Source organism: Larimichthys crocea, chromosome XXIV, assembly GCF_000972845.2.
Source record: "Larimichthys crocea isolate SSNF chromosome XXIV, L_crocea_2.0, whole genome shotgun sequence".
NCBI lineage: Eukaryota > Metazoa > Chordata > Actinopteri > Sciaenidae > Larimichthys > Larimichthys crocea.
This window is the reverse complement of record NC_040034.1, coordinates 13,673,782-13,690,463: the sequence shown is the minus strand read 5'-3', so window position 1 is coordinate 13,690,463 and position 16,682 is coordinate 13,673,782. Positions and strand designations below refer to the sequence as shown.

The window sequence follows — 16,682 nt, the reverse complement described above, 5'->3', positions numbered from 1 at the left end:
TGCTTTACCCCACATGCCCCCTGCTGACAGTGCATTACCACAATCTCCAGCCAGACATTTCACAAGTTTATTGGACATCAATGAGACATAGCCTAGAAGGGACATTTTAGTCAGTCTGGGACATAAATCCCAAATGAATCACCTCACTGAAGCCCACTTTAGTCTGTGTTGGAATTGTACTGAAGTATCTGCTCAAGAAATACTGAGCAAGACGCACATTAGAAAATGTTCTAAAGAACGATGTTAAGAAAAATGTAAAAAATTAGGAACAAGTGTGAGAAGTATTTCTGCAGGAGACTTGAGCAGTGGTAGACAAATGTGTTTTAGTATTAACAAGGAGTGGACACATACATTCACACAATACAGTAGCACTTCAAATACTACTGTGAAACTCATGTTGTTTATATTGTTTGTTGAAACTGTGTAGACATTTATTCCATGCTATTGTGAAATTGTGGTATTTTGTACAGGATTCAATTGCGTATATTTAATCCGCCCACCATATTTTAATGATTCAACATGAGTGAAATACTGTCTCCAGTTTAGACGGTTTCTAAAAAACTTCAACCTTTTTGTCTTTTCACCTTTGTGAGTAACTGGATCTCTTTAAACAAAACTACGGCAAGATAACAAACCATACATAACAGTTACGACATGATACTTGCAGATAAAATCGTGTTTAAATGAAGGTAAAAATCATTTTTTTTAAAAGTCAGTTAGTCTTCTTAGATGCATCAGTTTGAGGCACTGGCACTAGCCGGATGACTTTTGACCTCCTGAGATTCCTGTGCCATCTTTTTGAAGTAGCGTTCAGCACGCAGCTCCTCAAAGCAGAACTCGGTGGCACCGCTGAGCAGCAGCTCTTTACAGTACATGCTCTGCTCCTGTGGTTTTCCTGATTCTGCTTCCTTCTGTTGCTGATGGTGCTCCTGGAGTCTCTTTAGTGGAGTTTCCTCTTTGCGGGGCTTACGTGATGATAAAACTGTGTTCACTGCCGGGTTGATCTTACATGGAGTCCTAAGAGGGTTGAGGTAGGTGACAAAGCAAATCAATACAATTTTAACCATACAGCCCAAAGGGAAACCTGAGGCTTTGTTCAGACCGCATGCAAATCTGATTTATTTCTCAAATCACATGTTTAAGACAGAATCAGATCAGATTTGTATGTCGAGACATGCCAACCTATCTGCATGGGTTGCTGTGGTAACAACGTACACTGGTGACACAGCTTTCCAACGTGGAAGCAGCTTTGTCTGTACAGAGGCCTCCCTCCCCAAAGTGCCAGCAGACAATTTATCTCAGCAGCTGTTCACAGACTGTTGTTCTCTGTGTTGTCCTCAGACTGCTCTGCTGGTAGCAGCATCATTCTGCTCTGATGCTCTTCCATCACTCTGGATTTGACATTGTTATTATGTGTCGCAAACTCAAAACACCGGGGTGCCCGGACCGAGACACATCTGTAGATATCCAACTGGCATTGTATTTCAAACCACCTCCAAATGTCTGTCCAGTCTGTCTAAAATCAATCTGTCAATGAGCACAACACAAACTGTGATACAGATCGTTTTGTCTGATCATCTTCCTAGAAAAATGTGACTTTTATTTCTCTTATAATAAGCAACAAAGAAAAGCATCACCACAATTGAGGTCAATAACAGGATTAATTAGTTTCAGTGCATGCATCGATTTCAGGAATGTGTCACATCTTATTGTCATAAACCTGAATGTGTGATGAAGATTAAATGTTCAGCAAATAAAAGCAATGAATTCAAAGTTCAGATAAAGGTTACTCACATTGTTGGAGGCTGGTCTGACTCCTCAACAAATGGTTGGAAGGTGGGTTTGGGAGGCGGTGGGGGCATAACAGTATGTCCGAATTTGGACTTCTGAGGCATCTATGGCACATACACATTAAATTAATATCACAGAGTTTGACACATCTTTAAATCGATGTAAACAGCACGTGCTTGTCCTGTACCTTGACATCACACCATCTTTCAGGCCCCTGCTCGTTCTCTTTTGCCCTGGAAGTGGGAGGGGCCATCCATGACTCCAGCTTAGGCTCAGAAGGGCCAGCATTTTGAGACTTGTTCTCATCAAAGATCACCAGCTGACTGTTGGACGCATTGCGGAGAACAGGGGCGCCGTGCGACTGCAGGCCTCTTGAAATATCTGTTAAAAAAACCCATCAAACATCAAAATTAGACACCTTTTTTAAAAATGATAACACTGATATTATAATGTGTCACTGTGCTAATATTAGCATAAAATCTCACAGCAGATATTCACGTGCTTACTTCTGATTGCAGGCCCAGTTCGGTTAACTGGGGCGATGGCCTTTTTCTTCCCTCTGTGTTTGAGGTCGGCTAGAGAAACTCTCTCAGGTTGTTTAGGCTCATCATCACTGTCGTCCTCCTCCACGTTCATCATCACCTGTCGGGACACACGTGCCTGCAAAGCCCTACAGATAACAACACAGAAAATTGTGATTAGACCAATGTTTGATCACTTTCGAAAGATATCTCTAACTTCTCTGGATGAATCCGTACTTATGAAACTGCTGGAGCTTATCATGCGGCTGGGCACACTTCTTGAATCCCTCCTGGTAGACCAGGTCTGCTTTCCGGGAGTTGCCCTGATTCTCATGTTCCTCAGACCACGCGATGTAGAAGGATGCCTGTGTCAATCCTATTCCCTGTGCTTGCATGTACCTAAAAAGGTCCAAGGGCTCCGGGCAGCTCTCTGCCTAATGACACACAATACACATGTACAGCAAAAGTCATTACTGCTGCGTTAGTTTGTCAGAGTAACAAAAACAGTCAAGAGGTTTTAGGAGAGTATTACACGTACAAATTTGATCCAGAGTTCAACATAGCGAGGGTCATTGTGATATTTCTTTTCCTCTGTGAATTTGGTCACGACTCGCTCCAACAGTGTGTTGAGGTTGCTCTCTTTCCCACCCTGGGGGAAGGTTTGCTCTGTCCACTTAATATACCTGTGAAAAAAGACAAAACCATGTGAGGATTAAAAATTAAACCTTATTAACACTTTATAGTTTACATAATATCATATTTGACTTACCGATCCCAAACGTCAAGTGGATCATCTCCGTCATACATTCGCAGTTCAGACTCAAAGGCCCTGGTGAAACAAAAAGTCACAAAATCATGCTGTGAAAAAAAGAAGCTGGCCTCACACAATTTCAGGTTTAATGTTTTAAGAATCATCCGTACTGTCTCTGCTGGTTGATAGCAGAGATGACTCCGTCCTGTTGTTGACTGAGCGCCTCCTGTAAAGCTGATATGGCACGGCCCCGCCGCAGTGGCTGGATGTTTTCTTTGCTTAGCTCCCATTCAACATCTCCTCCTTCTGCCATCGTGGAAACTAAACCTACACACCAACAAACAAACACACCAAAATGTTACTCCAAATATATATTTTCTTGTACTTATTCTCATCTACACTGATGATCAATTCCCTGGATATAAATTAAGTCAGGGCCTATTTCTCTCTGACTTCCAATTTTGGTAATGGAATAATCTTTTAAGCCACTTATCAAGGAAACATGCCAAACATTTCATGGCTCCAGCTTCTAAAACATATCTTTGGATTGGACTGCGCCAAAATAAGACACTTGAAAACATCACTTTTGGCTTTTTAAAAACTTTTTCTTATATTTCATAGCATGAACAACTAATCAATGATCTAATACATATATATTATAATATAAATATGAAGATTAATTGATAATAACATCACTGTTAGATTTCATCACCTTAGTCTATGTTTAAATATAGACGTAAACTATCACATACCTAATGCACTTTGCTGTCTGACATGCAAATATAGTTTATTACACTCATTATTATGATAATTATAAATCATGACTTAGAGATTAAAGTGTCCCAACACCAAGCCACGAGAACCGTGTTACGTGTCTGACTGTATACTGCTGTCTGTTAGTGTAATAACACAACATAGCGACACGTGTGTGAGTATAATTTGTAATATTTAAATTAATAAGAACAGCCGCGTGCTGAGTCACTAACGTTAGTGAGTCTTTCTAACGTTAACGAGGGGAGCTAACGTTAGCTTCAGCTCGATTTGGTCGTAATTCGTAACATTAGACTTTACAACTTAAACAAAAAAAATAAATAAAGCACATAATAGACAAAACTGTGAGTTTTCATACCGCTTCCGAGCCTGCCCTTTGTCTCTTTTTTTCGGATTATTACACAGCTACAAACGTTGTAGAACGAGAGACGTTGGTCGGCGAGTCAGTTTTGTTATTTTGAACAAGGACCGCGAGACAATTTGGAGAGAGCTGATTGGCTGGAGGCGGAAACAGGAACGACGTCAGTTACGTCACTTGTTCCTGGATGGTTCCTGTTTTGATTGTGGCAGCGTTGAAAGGTTGGAGCAGGTAGCTAGCTGCCAGATTATTGTTCTCATTTCATCATCATCTCTTTTTTTTAATGCATACCTGCTAGAACAACATCAGTCAATTATAATTGACTGTCTCATGACTGTACACACGTGCCGGCATGGACAACCGCTGTTATTGTTGTGCATCAAAGTTCAGTCTCTTCAAGAAGGAGGTAAGAGCTCTCCGGCTGGTGTTCAAACACATGATGATAGACATTAAACGCTTCATGGGATGGTGTAATTGACGTTTAATGTCCTCGCAGCTCGGCTGTAAGAGCTGCGGCCGCTCCTTTTGCTCCAGCTGTTTGACTTTCAGTGCTGTGGTGCCTCGCTGTGGCAACACCCAGCAGAAGGTCTGCAAACAGTGCCATGGTAATCTGACAAGGTAAAGGTCGAGCTGTGCAGAAAAAAGAATGTGATTATTAGTCAGTATGAACAAGCATTTTTTTTTTTTTTTTGCTAATCTTCAATCCTTTATTTTTAGCGGCGAATCTGCAAACAATGCTGGAAAATGGTCTCCTCCTGAAAATTATAAAAAGTCAGTATAGGATCAAATTTGGAAAGATGACACTTTGTCAACGCAGCAGTTTTCAGGATATCTAAAGTTCATGTTTCTTCCGTAGACGGGTCGCTGCACTTGAGGCCAAACAGCAAGGACAGTCGGCACAGCCTCTTGCACATGGAGGCAATAGAAACAGTAAAGCAGGCTATATACCAACCAAAGGCCTGAGTAAAGAAGACCAGGCTATTGCTGAAAGACTTCAAAAGCTGAAGGAGGACACAATGCCAAGTAATGAAATTTTTAGCAGCTGCCATTTAATCTGACAAATACTGTAATGATATTTTCTCTCTTGGCCAAAGCCACTGTAAATTTCTTACCTCTTCCCAGAGTCTGTCCCCACTCAGAAAGAGCTTGAGTCTCGCCTTGCTGCTCTGAAGGCTCCCAGCCGGCCTGTGCCTTCTACAGGGGAGATGGAGGACCGTCTGGCAGCTCTACGGGGTCAACCTCCTCCATCTCAAGCTCCTCCACCTGTGAGCTAAATCTCTTCCTATTTGTTTCTAACATCTTGGGCCTTACAGTATGCCTCACAGGCAGCTTAAAGTACTTACAGCAGTAAGTGAACTACATTCTAAAATCGCTTACCAGTACCAAGTATTTGTGTGCAACGTCTGTGCAGGTGCACCAGCCTCCAGATAACAGGTCTCAGACTGAACAAGCCAATGATCTGATTACTCAGATGGCAGACGAAGTTGCCATAGACAACCAGCAATCAAACCCTGAATGCAGTAAGATGTTACACATCTTATTATTTTCTCCCACGTTCAATTAATCATTAATTATGCAGTCAGATCATAAGCATATGCAACCATAATAATATTTTATTACTACTTTTTAAAAACTGGACTTGTTTAAGCTTATTTGGGGATCTCTTAAGTGCGCTCAAACCTATCAATCCCTCTGCAGGTGTAGATGGTCGTATGAATGATCTCAATAAAGGGGAGGGGGGGACGTTGGAGGACAATTTGGAGGAGAACCAGGAGGGGGTCAAGGACCTGGAGGCTGAGAAGGCACGTATACTGGAGGAAGCCATGGAGGAGATGAAGAAGGAGCACCATTCACAGGATCAGGTCCTCCACATGGCCAAGAGGCTAGCGCAACTGAAGGGGCAGGACCCAGACAAAGGTGCATACTCACAAAGACCCTGGTGTATCACTTACTTAACCTCATCTGTTAACTTACTTTCACATACAAATGTTAGAAGTCTTAGTAGTTGTATTTGTTATCTCACTTCCAGTTACTATGAAGGACTTTCAGCATCCTGACAGTGACGAGGAGACTGAGGAAGAAGCTGTGATGAGAGTCTTAAAGCAGGTCTTGTTTCATGCAAAAGTTCATACTGTAATGTAATTATAGTTTATCTTACATAGTGCATATCACACCGTTAAAGATTATTGTGATTGTGAACTAACCTGGACCAGTATGCAGGCCACAAGAGGCTGCTATTTTGCCATTTGCAGTTTGTAAGAGGACATCCTGTATTTCTAACTTTTGTTGCAGCTTTCTGAAGAGGCTGCATTGGATGAAGCCAGTGGCTACAATATACCTTTAGAACAGAGTGGGCCAAAGAACACAGAGAAGAAGAAAACCTCTAAGAAGCCGGTACTAAACAACAGCCAAAATACAAATTCATACATTTTTCAAGCTATTGGAGAAAATAACGTGTTAACTCGTTGATCTGATATGTCTCAAAGACCCAGGCACAAAGGAGCAGGATTTCACCAGCTGCTGTTGCACATCAGCCATCAGACAGCGATGACGACGAGCTTCCATGGTGCTGCATCTGTAACCAGGATGCCACCCTTCGCTGTCACACCTGTGATGGAGACCTATACTGCAACCGCTGCTTCAGGTAGCGTAACATTCATTATAAAAGACGCAACAATAATTCTGCTGCGAGCATTGGAAAGGAAATCTTTGCCCTGATGCCAAAGAAAGATGACTGTGATTTGGAATGCATACCATGACCCAGATAAATTGTAAGCAGGCTGCTGTCATACTGTTAAGCAGCATGACTATAAAGTATTTAGTGTGATGAATTATCAATCCACTCTCCATTATCTCCCCAGGGAAGGCCATGATAAATATGACAGGATGGAGCATCGCACCGCTAACTACACTGCACCAAAGAAGAAGAGGAAGACATGATAGTGAGACTGTGCTGTAGTTGTTTGCCTTAACAGGCTCTAGTCAGTCATCGCTGTTAGACTTGTGCTTTAGACTTAAGTGACCTATTATTGTTACTAAAACTGCTTCTCAGAAGATTTAAACACTACCTATTATCTAAAGCAAGCTAGAACCCTACACTTTAACCCCAACTTATCTTCTCCAATCTGTCCAAAGTGGCTATGAACATGCATCTGTGTAGACCACAGGAAGAGCAGCATCTGCTTTCTGTAACTACTAACAGATGAACTAAACACAATAAAAAAACAAAACAATGGGCAACATATAGGGCAAAGCAAGTACTAGAAATAGAAATAAAGGGTAATGTACATGTAATAAAATATGTATAATATGAAAACCATAGCACCTATTTTTTCTGTAATGTATAAAAATAGAGGTGAGTGAAGGCTGCTAGACGGTGTTTAGCAAATACGGCACAGCTTCTGCACACGGAAAAGTTTTAAACTGTCCAACTGAATAAGAAACTTGATGTGTTATGTCACTTATTCTACTTCCTGAAGGAAACAAAGGCTCATCTGAGATGCATTTTGTGCTTGTCATCATTTGATTCTTTTTTTATTTTGTATCTTTTTTATTTTACAACATACAGAAAGTAGATCATGAGCTCATCTGGGATGATGTACAATCCCAGACTACTGTCAGCTCTAGGATGAAGAAGCATAGAGGAGCCAGTATAAAAGGATTACTGAGGGCTTTGTTTTCTTTTGGCAGGCACTGCAGTCACTCCTGTAATCTGTTTGGCTGCCAGTCTGACACGAGTATTGCCTTTCTTGTCCGTGTGTGTAATATCATTATAAAGGATGCAAAAGTGTCAGTAAAGGCGCTATGTCACATGCATTTCTTTTTAGTTATATTTTAAACACTGATGGCTTTTTTTGTTTTCTTGTTTGTTTTTTTTTGTTTTTTGATCACTCAACAAAAATGTCTCAGGCTGACGGGCCTTGTCAGAAATGCAGTCTTATGGTATGTGTCAGAGAGGCAAGAGTGAAAGTGGGGACGAACCAAGCAAATTACTATAATGGAGCCCTCAGACGAAAGACCCCCTGCGTATGACAGAGAAGGCCAGAGTGCAGTTTCATCAGTGTGCATTACTGTCGAGCTAACTGGGGAGAAACCGCAATTACACTCTCCTCTAGGGGCTTGCTCCATTAAGGTTTGTATGGAGGCCGTTACTGTGTTTGCCTTTTCTGGCCGTGTCAGACGTACATCACAGACAGGAAATGGATGAGGATAATGGATGCATTCTTAATGGACCTTCCTGCTGCTGATTTCACTGTGTTTACTCCTCGACCTGACATGTCAACGTCTCCTTTGTTTACATCACTTTGTTGAAAAATTTACGGCGGAAAACAGAAGCTTGTATTCTGGGAATGATGTGCTGACAGCTGTATTACAGTAAAGTCTTGTAGTTGTCTCTAGACAGTAGAACATAATCACTGTTAAAAGCAAATAAGTGTTTTAGAGCAGTAATAAAGTGCAATTATGATAACAGGATAGTAGATAGATCATTGGTACTTTAAATTGATGAGTGTAATGGACATGTCAATATTTATTTCTGTGCGTGAATAATGCCTGACAGATGCTGTCAGATGTAACCCCTTTTTTATTATTCATCAACAGCCTTGTCTTGAAAATGTTCAGTTTTATTTTGACATACAACACTGTTATCAGAACAAAAAAAAAATTTATGTACATAAATAGGCAACCGAAAATGTACAGTCTTGCACAAAAAAAAAAAAAAAAGCAGTCCGTCTCTGAGTAATAGTCTATACAGCTTTTATCACATGTTCATTATTGGTTTGTTTATGGGAGACAAAGTGTTATAGCAGTCCATAAATTAAAGTGAAATAATAATAAAAAAGAATCCATTCAAGACCCTACTGCTCTGGTGCTAGACTGATGCTGACTCTGGAAGGGTGCAGAGGGCAGAAAGATAGTCCCACAGACATTTGAACCGCACATACAGGCATCCAAACAGTTAACGCATGGGAAGATAAGAGGCTCCACATTGTCTCAATTCTTTATTTGACCTATAATTATTTCTTCAAGGGACCTGACATTTTGCGTAAACCCTTTATCCTGTAGAGCAGCCCGTTGATAAAGTCCTGTGGGGAAGATGGAGAAAATTGATTTTACACACAACACAACACAACAGTAACCATTTAATGTTTTTTTCCTCTGTTAAATATTGAATATATATAGAATAGGTTTTGTCTCACCTCTTTTGGCTTTCCGCATTCCTGCAACAGCTCCTAACAAAGAAAACAAACGCAGGAAGGCTCATTAACAACATTGGACATTGCTTTTTCACTACAAACATTGCAACACTAGATTCCAACAGAGGTCACATACTTGTTAAGCTATTACCCCACATTGCAAATAGTTAGCTATGTACTCAGGTGTCAAACAAAAGTGTTCAAGGGTTCATATTCTTTGGCCTGAATGTTGGACAGCTTGGAGAACTGCAGTTTTGCAGTTTCATATTAATATATAAATAACTTGAGATGCAATCTGAACAGTGGCTAAAAATGTACAAATAAAATGTCTGAAAAAGAGTTAACTTAATCTTACCTGCAGCCGGGTTCTCTGCCCCTCGTCTGTCAGCTCCAGGAGCTCATCTATGTCAATCTCTAACTCTGGTATCTCTTCCTCCTGTAGAAGCAGTGAAAAACAAAAGGTCTATGGTTAATATTCCCCTATTACTACACTGCCCACACTTGTCTTTCTGCAGGCTACAAAATCTCTTGTATAATGTCAGTTCCTTGTCATCCTTTCACTCACAGTGGTAAGACTGTCCACACCACTGAGCAGAGTCATTCAGAAGACAAAGAAGGAGTGTAAGATAGGATCCAGGATGTGATGCAACATGGCAGGGGTTTCATTGCAGCACAGTAATGAAATCCTTGCACTGTAGTGTGTAAGCTGTTGGATCAGGTTTTCAAGAGTTGACGCTGTACTTTTATTAGTAGTCAACCACCTGAGTTAATAGTGTTGTCTGTATTGTTGAAATAAGAATAAAAACTGTTTTTTCTTCCTTTATAATTTCTCATAACAATTATGTGATTGATGATGCGCTGTGCACATAGGCAGAGCTGAAGAGCACCGAGGCATGAAGGCAAAAAGGCTCCAGGAGGCCACGCTTGCCACATGCCATCATCAGATTTCATGGATGGTTTACCCAGCCAGCATTTAGCTCAGCCATTACTGAGAGATTATTTCCAGTTGAAATGTTTCCTAAAGAATATATTCATCTCGGCTAGGATGTCCCACATTATATATATGTGGGCTGCATTAACTGTATATGAACTGTAGGTGTTACTAAATCAATACAAACCCCCTTTTCTAAGGAGGTTAGCCTTAACTAAATCACTAAAAGATTAATGCCAACCTCATTTAAAGATTGTAAAAAAGGGTTATACAAAGCAAATATGGCAAAGTAATCAATTCATATCACAAGCTGTTATCCACACATTTGAACTACATTTCCAGAGGGAATGAACAGTGCTCACTGGAGAAATCCTGAGCACTAAGATATCTAGAGTCAGCAGGTGTACACTCATATCTGACAAGTGGGGGCACTTTTTGAGAGGAATATTTTCTGGTTGGGGAGTTTTCATGGCTGGTGAGGATGGTGCTCGCATAGCTTTCTGGACGAAGAGAGAGCTAATCAATGTGGAAGTGCTGAGTGGCGGAATAGATGGGCCCACCTTCCGAGTCCCCTGTGCCCCCTCTAATTGATACATGCTGCCAATTTGGACCCCATGTGATTCTGCTGATGTCTGCAGGACACATGCAGGGCTGTGTCCGTGCTGTATATTTCTGTGCTGCGTGGGCTTTGCTTTACCAGCTCGGCTGTGGGTGGTTGTGTTTGTGCTTTTCAGTTTGTTTCTTTGTGCGTCAATTGCTGAGGTAAAAAACTTGAAAACTGTTTGAAACTGTTTCTTTTAATTATCACCCTGTTTAACCAGTTACTACTCATACAATAATTATTTTTTAAGATGCAGCTTTAGCTATATAAAGATTGCTATTTCGAAGATGTCTGCTGACATCCAACTATAACTTTTGGGAATAACCAAATATCTTATAATAGACTGGAATATACAATGATGTTTGGCTGATTTTGTGAACAAGGATTATTAATAAATTATCATTAATTGCATGTAACTTTAAATGGCTATCTAAGGATGAATGTGAAAATGAAACCTACTTCTACATTAGTGATGAGTATGAACAGGGATATACTTATTGAGCTTAACCCCGCCTGCTGTCTGCATGTGACTGCAGGACCATATAGAGCACCACTGAATATCAATGAGAGGAACATGTGCATGAAGAAATACGATGACCCCTCCAGTAACTTTTCAGTGTTTCGTGTTGGAACGCGGTCGCATTTTCAGCTTGGTGAAAGTTACCCTCATTGTCAGAGGAAAATTGCATTTTAATGAGGCCCCCAGGCAGAAATGTCTGAGCAGCACTTTTTGAAGTTAAAAGCAATAGACTGAAGCTAAAATGAATGTTGGCACTAATACTGGAATTCATGAATATCAAAGTGGTTCTCAGAGGAATGCAGTCCAAATAGTAGCTGGATTTTGTAGAGATATGACGACCTCCATTAGAATTTATAATCTGAATCAGGAAGGTTGCAGCAGTATGATGAGATGACCTGCTTTTTCCCTGTCGGGGGAGCAGCATGATCATTTAAATGTTTTTACTCTTTTTTATTACATATTTTATTTATGTTGACTGTAGTTGTGCTATATAAATTAAGTTTCATAAAATTGCCCTAAAGATGAGGGATTGATCAGTCAGCCCATGCAACACTTTCGACCAGAGGTAGATTTGTGAACTAACAGCAAGATTGTCATGAAATGGAGTATTGATATTCATGACCCCAGTGAATAGTTCCTAATGATTCTGGTGACCCCCTGACCTGTCATCTAGGACAACCCTCAGGTCAGAATCTGCCCTTGAACATTGCAAGGTATATTGAAAATAAAGGGTATACTGGACATTCATGGGCAATGAAGTATCGACCTTCAGGACCAAATAATAGAAAACACACTGAGCAGGTTACCATAATATTCACTCATTGCATTTAGGTGCATTTAAGCTCAAAAGAAGATTAACTGTAGTGATTGTGGTGACCCACTGACCTTAAAATACAATTTTAAATTACAACTGACAGATTACCACAGTGTTTACTGTACACACTCATGCTCCCAGTGCTCCCAACACTCCAGGTTCCCAATCGATGTTTTGGTCATTATATAACGTTATTCCCTGCAGCCCCACCTTCAGGTCAATGTATCAACTTTTGCTGATTAAAAGATATCTGACCATAAAATCTGCAGCAGACATTCAAGACCCATGGAAGACGAATGCTTTTTAATTTTCTGAGTCAGTGATCTGTTTTGTTGTACTGGGTTGGCTTCTTTATTTGGTTTGTTGATCTGTTTAACCCCTTTTCAACATGATGGTGTTGTCAGATAGCTAGAAACATGTTCGGCTTTTAGTCTGTAATTTAAAGCATGCACCTGTATTTAAAGCAATGTTTTGACATTTTGGGAAATATACATATACACACTATATCTGTACACTATAAATGCTACATAATATAAGCATGATACAATGCTATAAAGCTACACCCAGCAGCCACTTAGCTTTGCTTAGCATCAAAACTGAAAAAGGGAAACTCCTAATGAATCACATGTTAATTAGTGAGCTTTAGAGATGCCAGTAGACAAATCTCACTGAGCCAAACTACCCCTGTTACTGCTCTTTATGCTAAGCTAAGCTAACCTGCTGCTGGATATTAAACAGTCAGATAGCGTGTAGAGTGTATTTCCCAAAATGTGGAACTATTCCTTTAAATGTTTTTGTTACACTTTACATGTAAGACTTAGGTGATGATATCGATATAAACATTGCATCAAAACCTCAGCATCAAACACAGTGTGGTTCCATAACACACATCATGTGTTTGCTATTATAATGTAGAGGAAACCATGCCCAGGAAGTTCAGCTGTTTTGAGAACATGCCATCGTATGTTTAACTTATCAGACCCTTCCTTTTTCCTGTCAGAGGCACGAGCTGGCACAGGTCGAAATATTCATTAACTTAACTGAGTCATGACACAGTTAAAGAGTTAGTTAAAGTTAAAAAAGGGCAAGCAAAGAGCAAAGTCCAAGATCCTGCTATATACGAGAGCGCCAATTTGAGAATTAAAACTCATGAAAACAATATGTAAAGTCTTGGGCGAGTTAACCTTGTGTCAGTGGAAGAATCGGGTTTCTGGGTTACTATGCAAGCCTAGACGTGGCTATCTAGTCTCTCTGAAAGCTGTTTTTTACAACTTTGTTTTAGTTGATCTTTTCTCAGAAGGTGTGAAGTTTGCAACGTAAGGTGGCCACTCCAGACCAAGGCAGCGCTTGTATGAATTAGAAATGCAGCTAAATAATTCAGGTGGTGACACAGGGGACTGATGGTAAATGCTTCCACGAGGAAGACTCTGAGAACCAACAGAGTAACCTTCCCCTGAGCCCATGCAAAATTCATTACACAGGCCAGTGCACGTGGACAAGCCACGACTAATTCCGGACAAGTTGCTAATGCAAATATTCTGTCCCTCCTGACTAGAAAGTAAGGCCTTCATTTTCATATTCAGACTATTCTGAACATAATTATACAGAAGAGGAACATCAGCTTCAATTCATAATGTCAGGCACTAATCAAAGACATTTTTAGACTTATTGATATCTCTCATCATCTCATCAAGCACACCGAGAGTTCAACATGAACCTGCATATTATGTTAGGACCAGAATATGAAAACCCAAGTGCTGTAAATGTGAAATAATTTTATGTTTCTGGGACAAGATCAAAAGAGTACAAGAGAAAGACTCCAGATCAGTGTTTGTTATCCACATGTTCTGGTTTCAACTAATGTGATTTATTCCGCCCTCAGCCTTACAAGCATATTATCATATATTACCACAGGGGGGAAGGCTCGGGATGTGAGCGGAATATAAGCTCATAAAAGAAATGAAATGTGATAGTAGCACAATACTTGTAGCACTCAGCTAAGTGTTTCACATTTAACCAACCAGCATTAACCCCTTCTACTGAGAAGGTAGAAAAATATGAGCACACATAATTGAGGATGCTTGTCTACAGCTAGATTTACTGTAAAGAACATCCGCGTCTGACTGGTGCATGCTCATATTCTGCAGCATCGCTACATGCCATATTGCAAAGGGCTCCCTGGCAGTGTAAGGGGATGCCAGACAGAGAGGTGGCTACAGGCCGTCTGCAGCCAAGGGTCTCCGTGTGGTTCGAGGATTAAACGAGAAACAGTTTGTCTCTGTCTTCTCCGGCATGAAACGGAGGCGGTGTTGTCATCTGATCTGCATCGTCATTAGGAAGCTCATGCTCCTAAACAGACACCCCTAATTCTACTGTGCCATGCTGCCTCATGTGGGCGATGAGACATCTGTTGCCATGGTTTCCCCTCAGAGAATGCCAAGCAAATCAATATGGAGCCTCTGACATAATTGGATTGTATCCCACAGTACAGGAGTAGCGTTATGAAGGATGCTGTTTGTGTGTGTGTGTGTGTGAGCTGGTTGATGTCTCGACATAATCCCCAGGACATATTAAACATTAAATCTATGCAACAAGGACATTAATTAGGCACAACATGGAAATAGTGATTATACCTCATCTTGTTTTTCATAACACATACACGGTGTTGATATAAACTACATATCTGGATAGAGGGATTTACAAAGGGGATTGAGGAAGATGAATTTTATACCTTAAATAGTTAAGAGTGTATTGAGGGGCAGGACACATACACGCAGACGACAAAATGATGACATAATGTCCTGGGTGTCACCATAACAGCAGGACATAAATGCTCTCTATCTCAGTCCATAATTTTTATCACTCTGGCATTTCTTTATTACTTTATCACAGAGTTACCGGATAATATTGTTTGCTTCCCATGTAAGTGAATCTAAGCTACTTAACTTCCTTGTGTCAAACCAACTTGTGAATTGTGAAATGAAGCCATATCCTTAAAGTGAACTGCAACATGCTCACAAACGCTTCCTAATGACTTAAGGACATTGTTTCATGGAAAGATAATCTTATCACTATGGTAGAACACCATGGTGCACACTGCACACAGCTGATACTGCAGTCAGGTTGATGACACATGAGGGCTTGTTTGCCAAAAATTGCAGCCGTGGAGCAAAAGCTACTTGCCTCCCACCCACCCACTTCTCTTTTAGGTCGCTGTAATCTCTCACACATGATGGATAGCCCACCGCAAGCACCTACGAGCAGTGCAGTTCCTTCCTTGCTCCTTCCCTTCACCTCCTCCTCCTCCTCTTCAGTGTGTGTCTGTGTGTGTGTCTGTGTGATCCAGCCCTACCCTACCTCACAGTCAAACAGCAGGTGCAGCTGCCCGTCGATCCACTCCTCAATGTCCAACCTCCTCTGCAGATCCTTGCGGTTGTATTTGACTGTCAGCTTGCCCAGCTTGCGGTGCGCCGGCTCCTCTGTTTTGTCCGCTGCCTGGAACATCACCCTGGACTGGGTGCTTGGCTCTGACGCCATGGCTGCCACGGCCTCAGGAGAACCGTGGAAACACACTGAGCTTTCTCACGCACACACACACTCACACACTCACACAGACAGACCCACAGGCTATGACACGTACGTTTTGCACACCGGCTCCCCTGCTCTGTCTCTATCTTTGCCTTTCCTGTGGGCTACTGTTCCCACGCGTATCTCCTATTATCTTGTTGAGTGTTCGTGCTCTCTCTCTATAACACTAGCTCTGGTTCTCTGCCTGTCCTCGTCCTCTCTCTCGCTCTCTCTCTCTCTCTAAAGCTCACTGTCTTGCTCTCCTTCCCTCCTCCTCTTGCAACACCCACTGGCTGCACTATCAGGAGGATAGTAATGAGATATGGCTCTGTGCATGTGTGTGTGTGTGTGTGTGTGTGTGTGTGTATGTGCACATGTACCTTATAGGGTGTGTGTTTGCTTTTTGCTCTCTTCCTCTATGTTATAGCAGGAGGCAAATCATAGGTCAATTGCAGTGATAAAAAAAGAGGAGAAAGGTTGAGAAGGAAACCACAGCACTTAAGTTAGGAATATTACTCTGCCTGAAAAATGTGTCTTGTTGACATTATTGAAATGTACTTTTATTCTTTTCTCTATGATCATATGATTTGTCAGAAACATCTGCATACCAACCCACATATTCCTAATATTTACTCAGCAAAAGTAAATATATACCAAAGTATTCATCTGCTCACAAAGTTGAAAGGGTTTGACACGCTAAGGGCTCTTGTGTTCACAAACACGTCCAACAATAGCTGGGTCCCCCTGACAGGTGAGCCAGGGTTCCTCTAGTGTGATAGCTGCCTTGTCCTTTATAACAGGCATTATCAGGTGTACGTTTAATAAGCCTTGAAGTCAAATTGGCATCCTCAGTTACGCACCC

General features: G+C 41.1%; 3 protein-coding genes across 3 annotated transcripts; 1 reads left to right on the top strand and 2 right to left on the bottom strand.

Annotated features, from left to right (window-relative positions):
• Positions 1–45: 45 nt before the first annotated feature.
• On the bottom strand, positions 46–4,316 carry bub1bb (BUB1 mitotic checkpoint serine/threonine kinase Bb). Its single transcript, XM_010738261.3, has 9 exons — positions 4,193–4,316; positions 3,234–3,390; positions 3,082–3,141; positions 2,851–2,995; positions 2,550–2,746; positions 2,298–2,461; positions 1,979–2,172; positions 1,795–1,895; positions 46–1,017 (listed from the first exon to the last, which is right to left on the bottom strand). The coding sequence occupies exons 2-9, from the start codon at positions 3,374–3,376 to the stop codon at positions 735–737; spliced, it is 1,287 nt and encodes a 428-aa protein (XP_010736563.2). The 5' UTR covers positions 3,377–3,390; positions 4,193–4,316; the 3' UTR covers positions 46–734.
• Positions 4,317–4,379: 63 nt separating this feature from the next.
• Positions 4,380–7,979, top strand: zfyve19 (zinc finger, FYVE domain containing 19). Its single transcript, XM_010738259.3, has 11 exons — positions 4,380–4,598; positions 4,689–4,810; positions 4,910–4,963; positions 5,049–5,215; positions 5,315–5,457; positions 5,604–5,712; positions 5,891–6,109; positions 6,222–6,298; positions 6,485–6,586; positions 6,679–6,836; positions 7,054–7,979. Exons 1-11 carry the CDS (start codon positions 4,545–4,547, stop codon positions 7,130–7,132), a joined length of 1,284 nt encoding a protein of 427 aa, XP_010736561.2. The 5' UTR covers positions 4,380–4,544; the 3' UTR covers positions 7,133–7,979.
• A 92-nt stretch (positions 7,980–8,071) lies between these two features.
• On the bottom strand, positions 8,072–16,118 carry ppp1r14d (protein phosphatase 1 regulatory inhibitor subunit 14D). Its single transcript, XM_027274817.1, has 4 exons — positions 15,611–16,118; positions 9,743–9,823; positions 9,391–9,423; positions 8,072–9,276 (listed from the first exon to the last, which is right to left on the bottom strand). The coding sequence occupies exons 1-4, from the start codon at positions 15,788–15,790 to the stop codon at positions 9,208–9,210; spliced, it is 363 nt and encodes a 120-aa protein (XP_027130618.1). The 5' UTR covers positions 15,791–16,118; the 3' UTR covers positions 8,072–9,207.
• Positions 16,119–16,682: the final 564 nt, after the last annotated feature.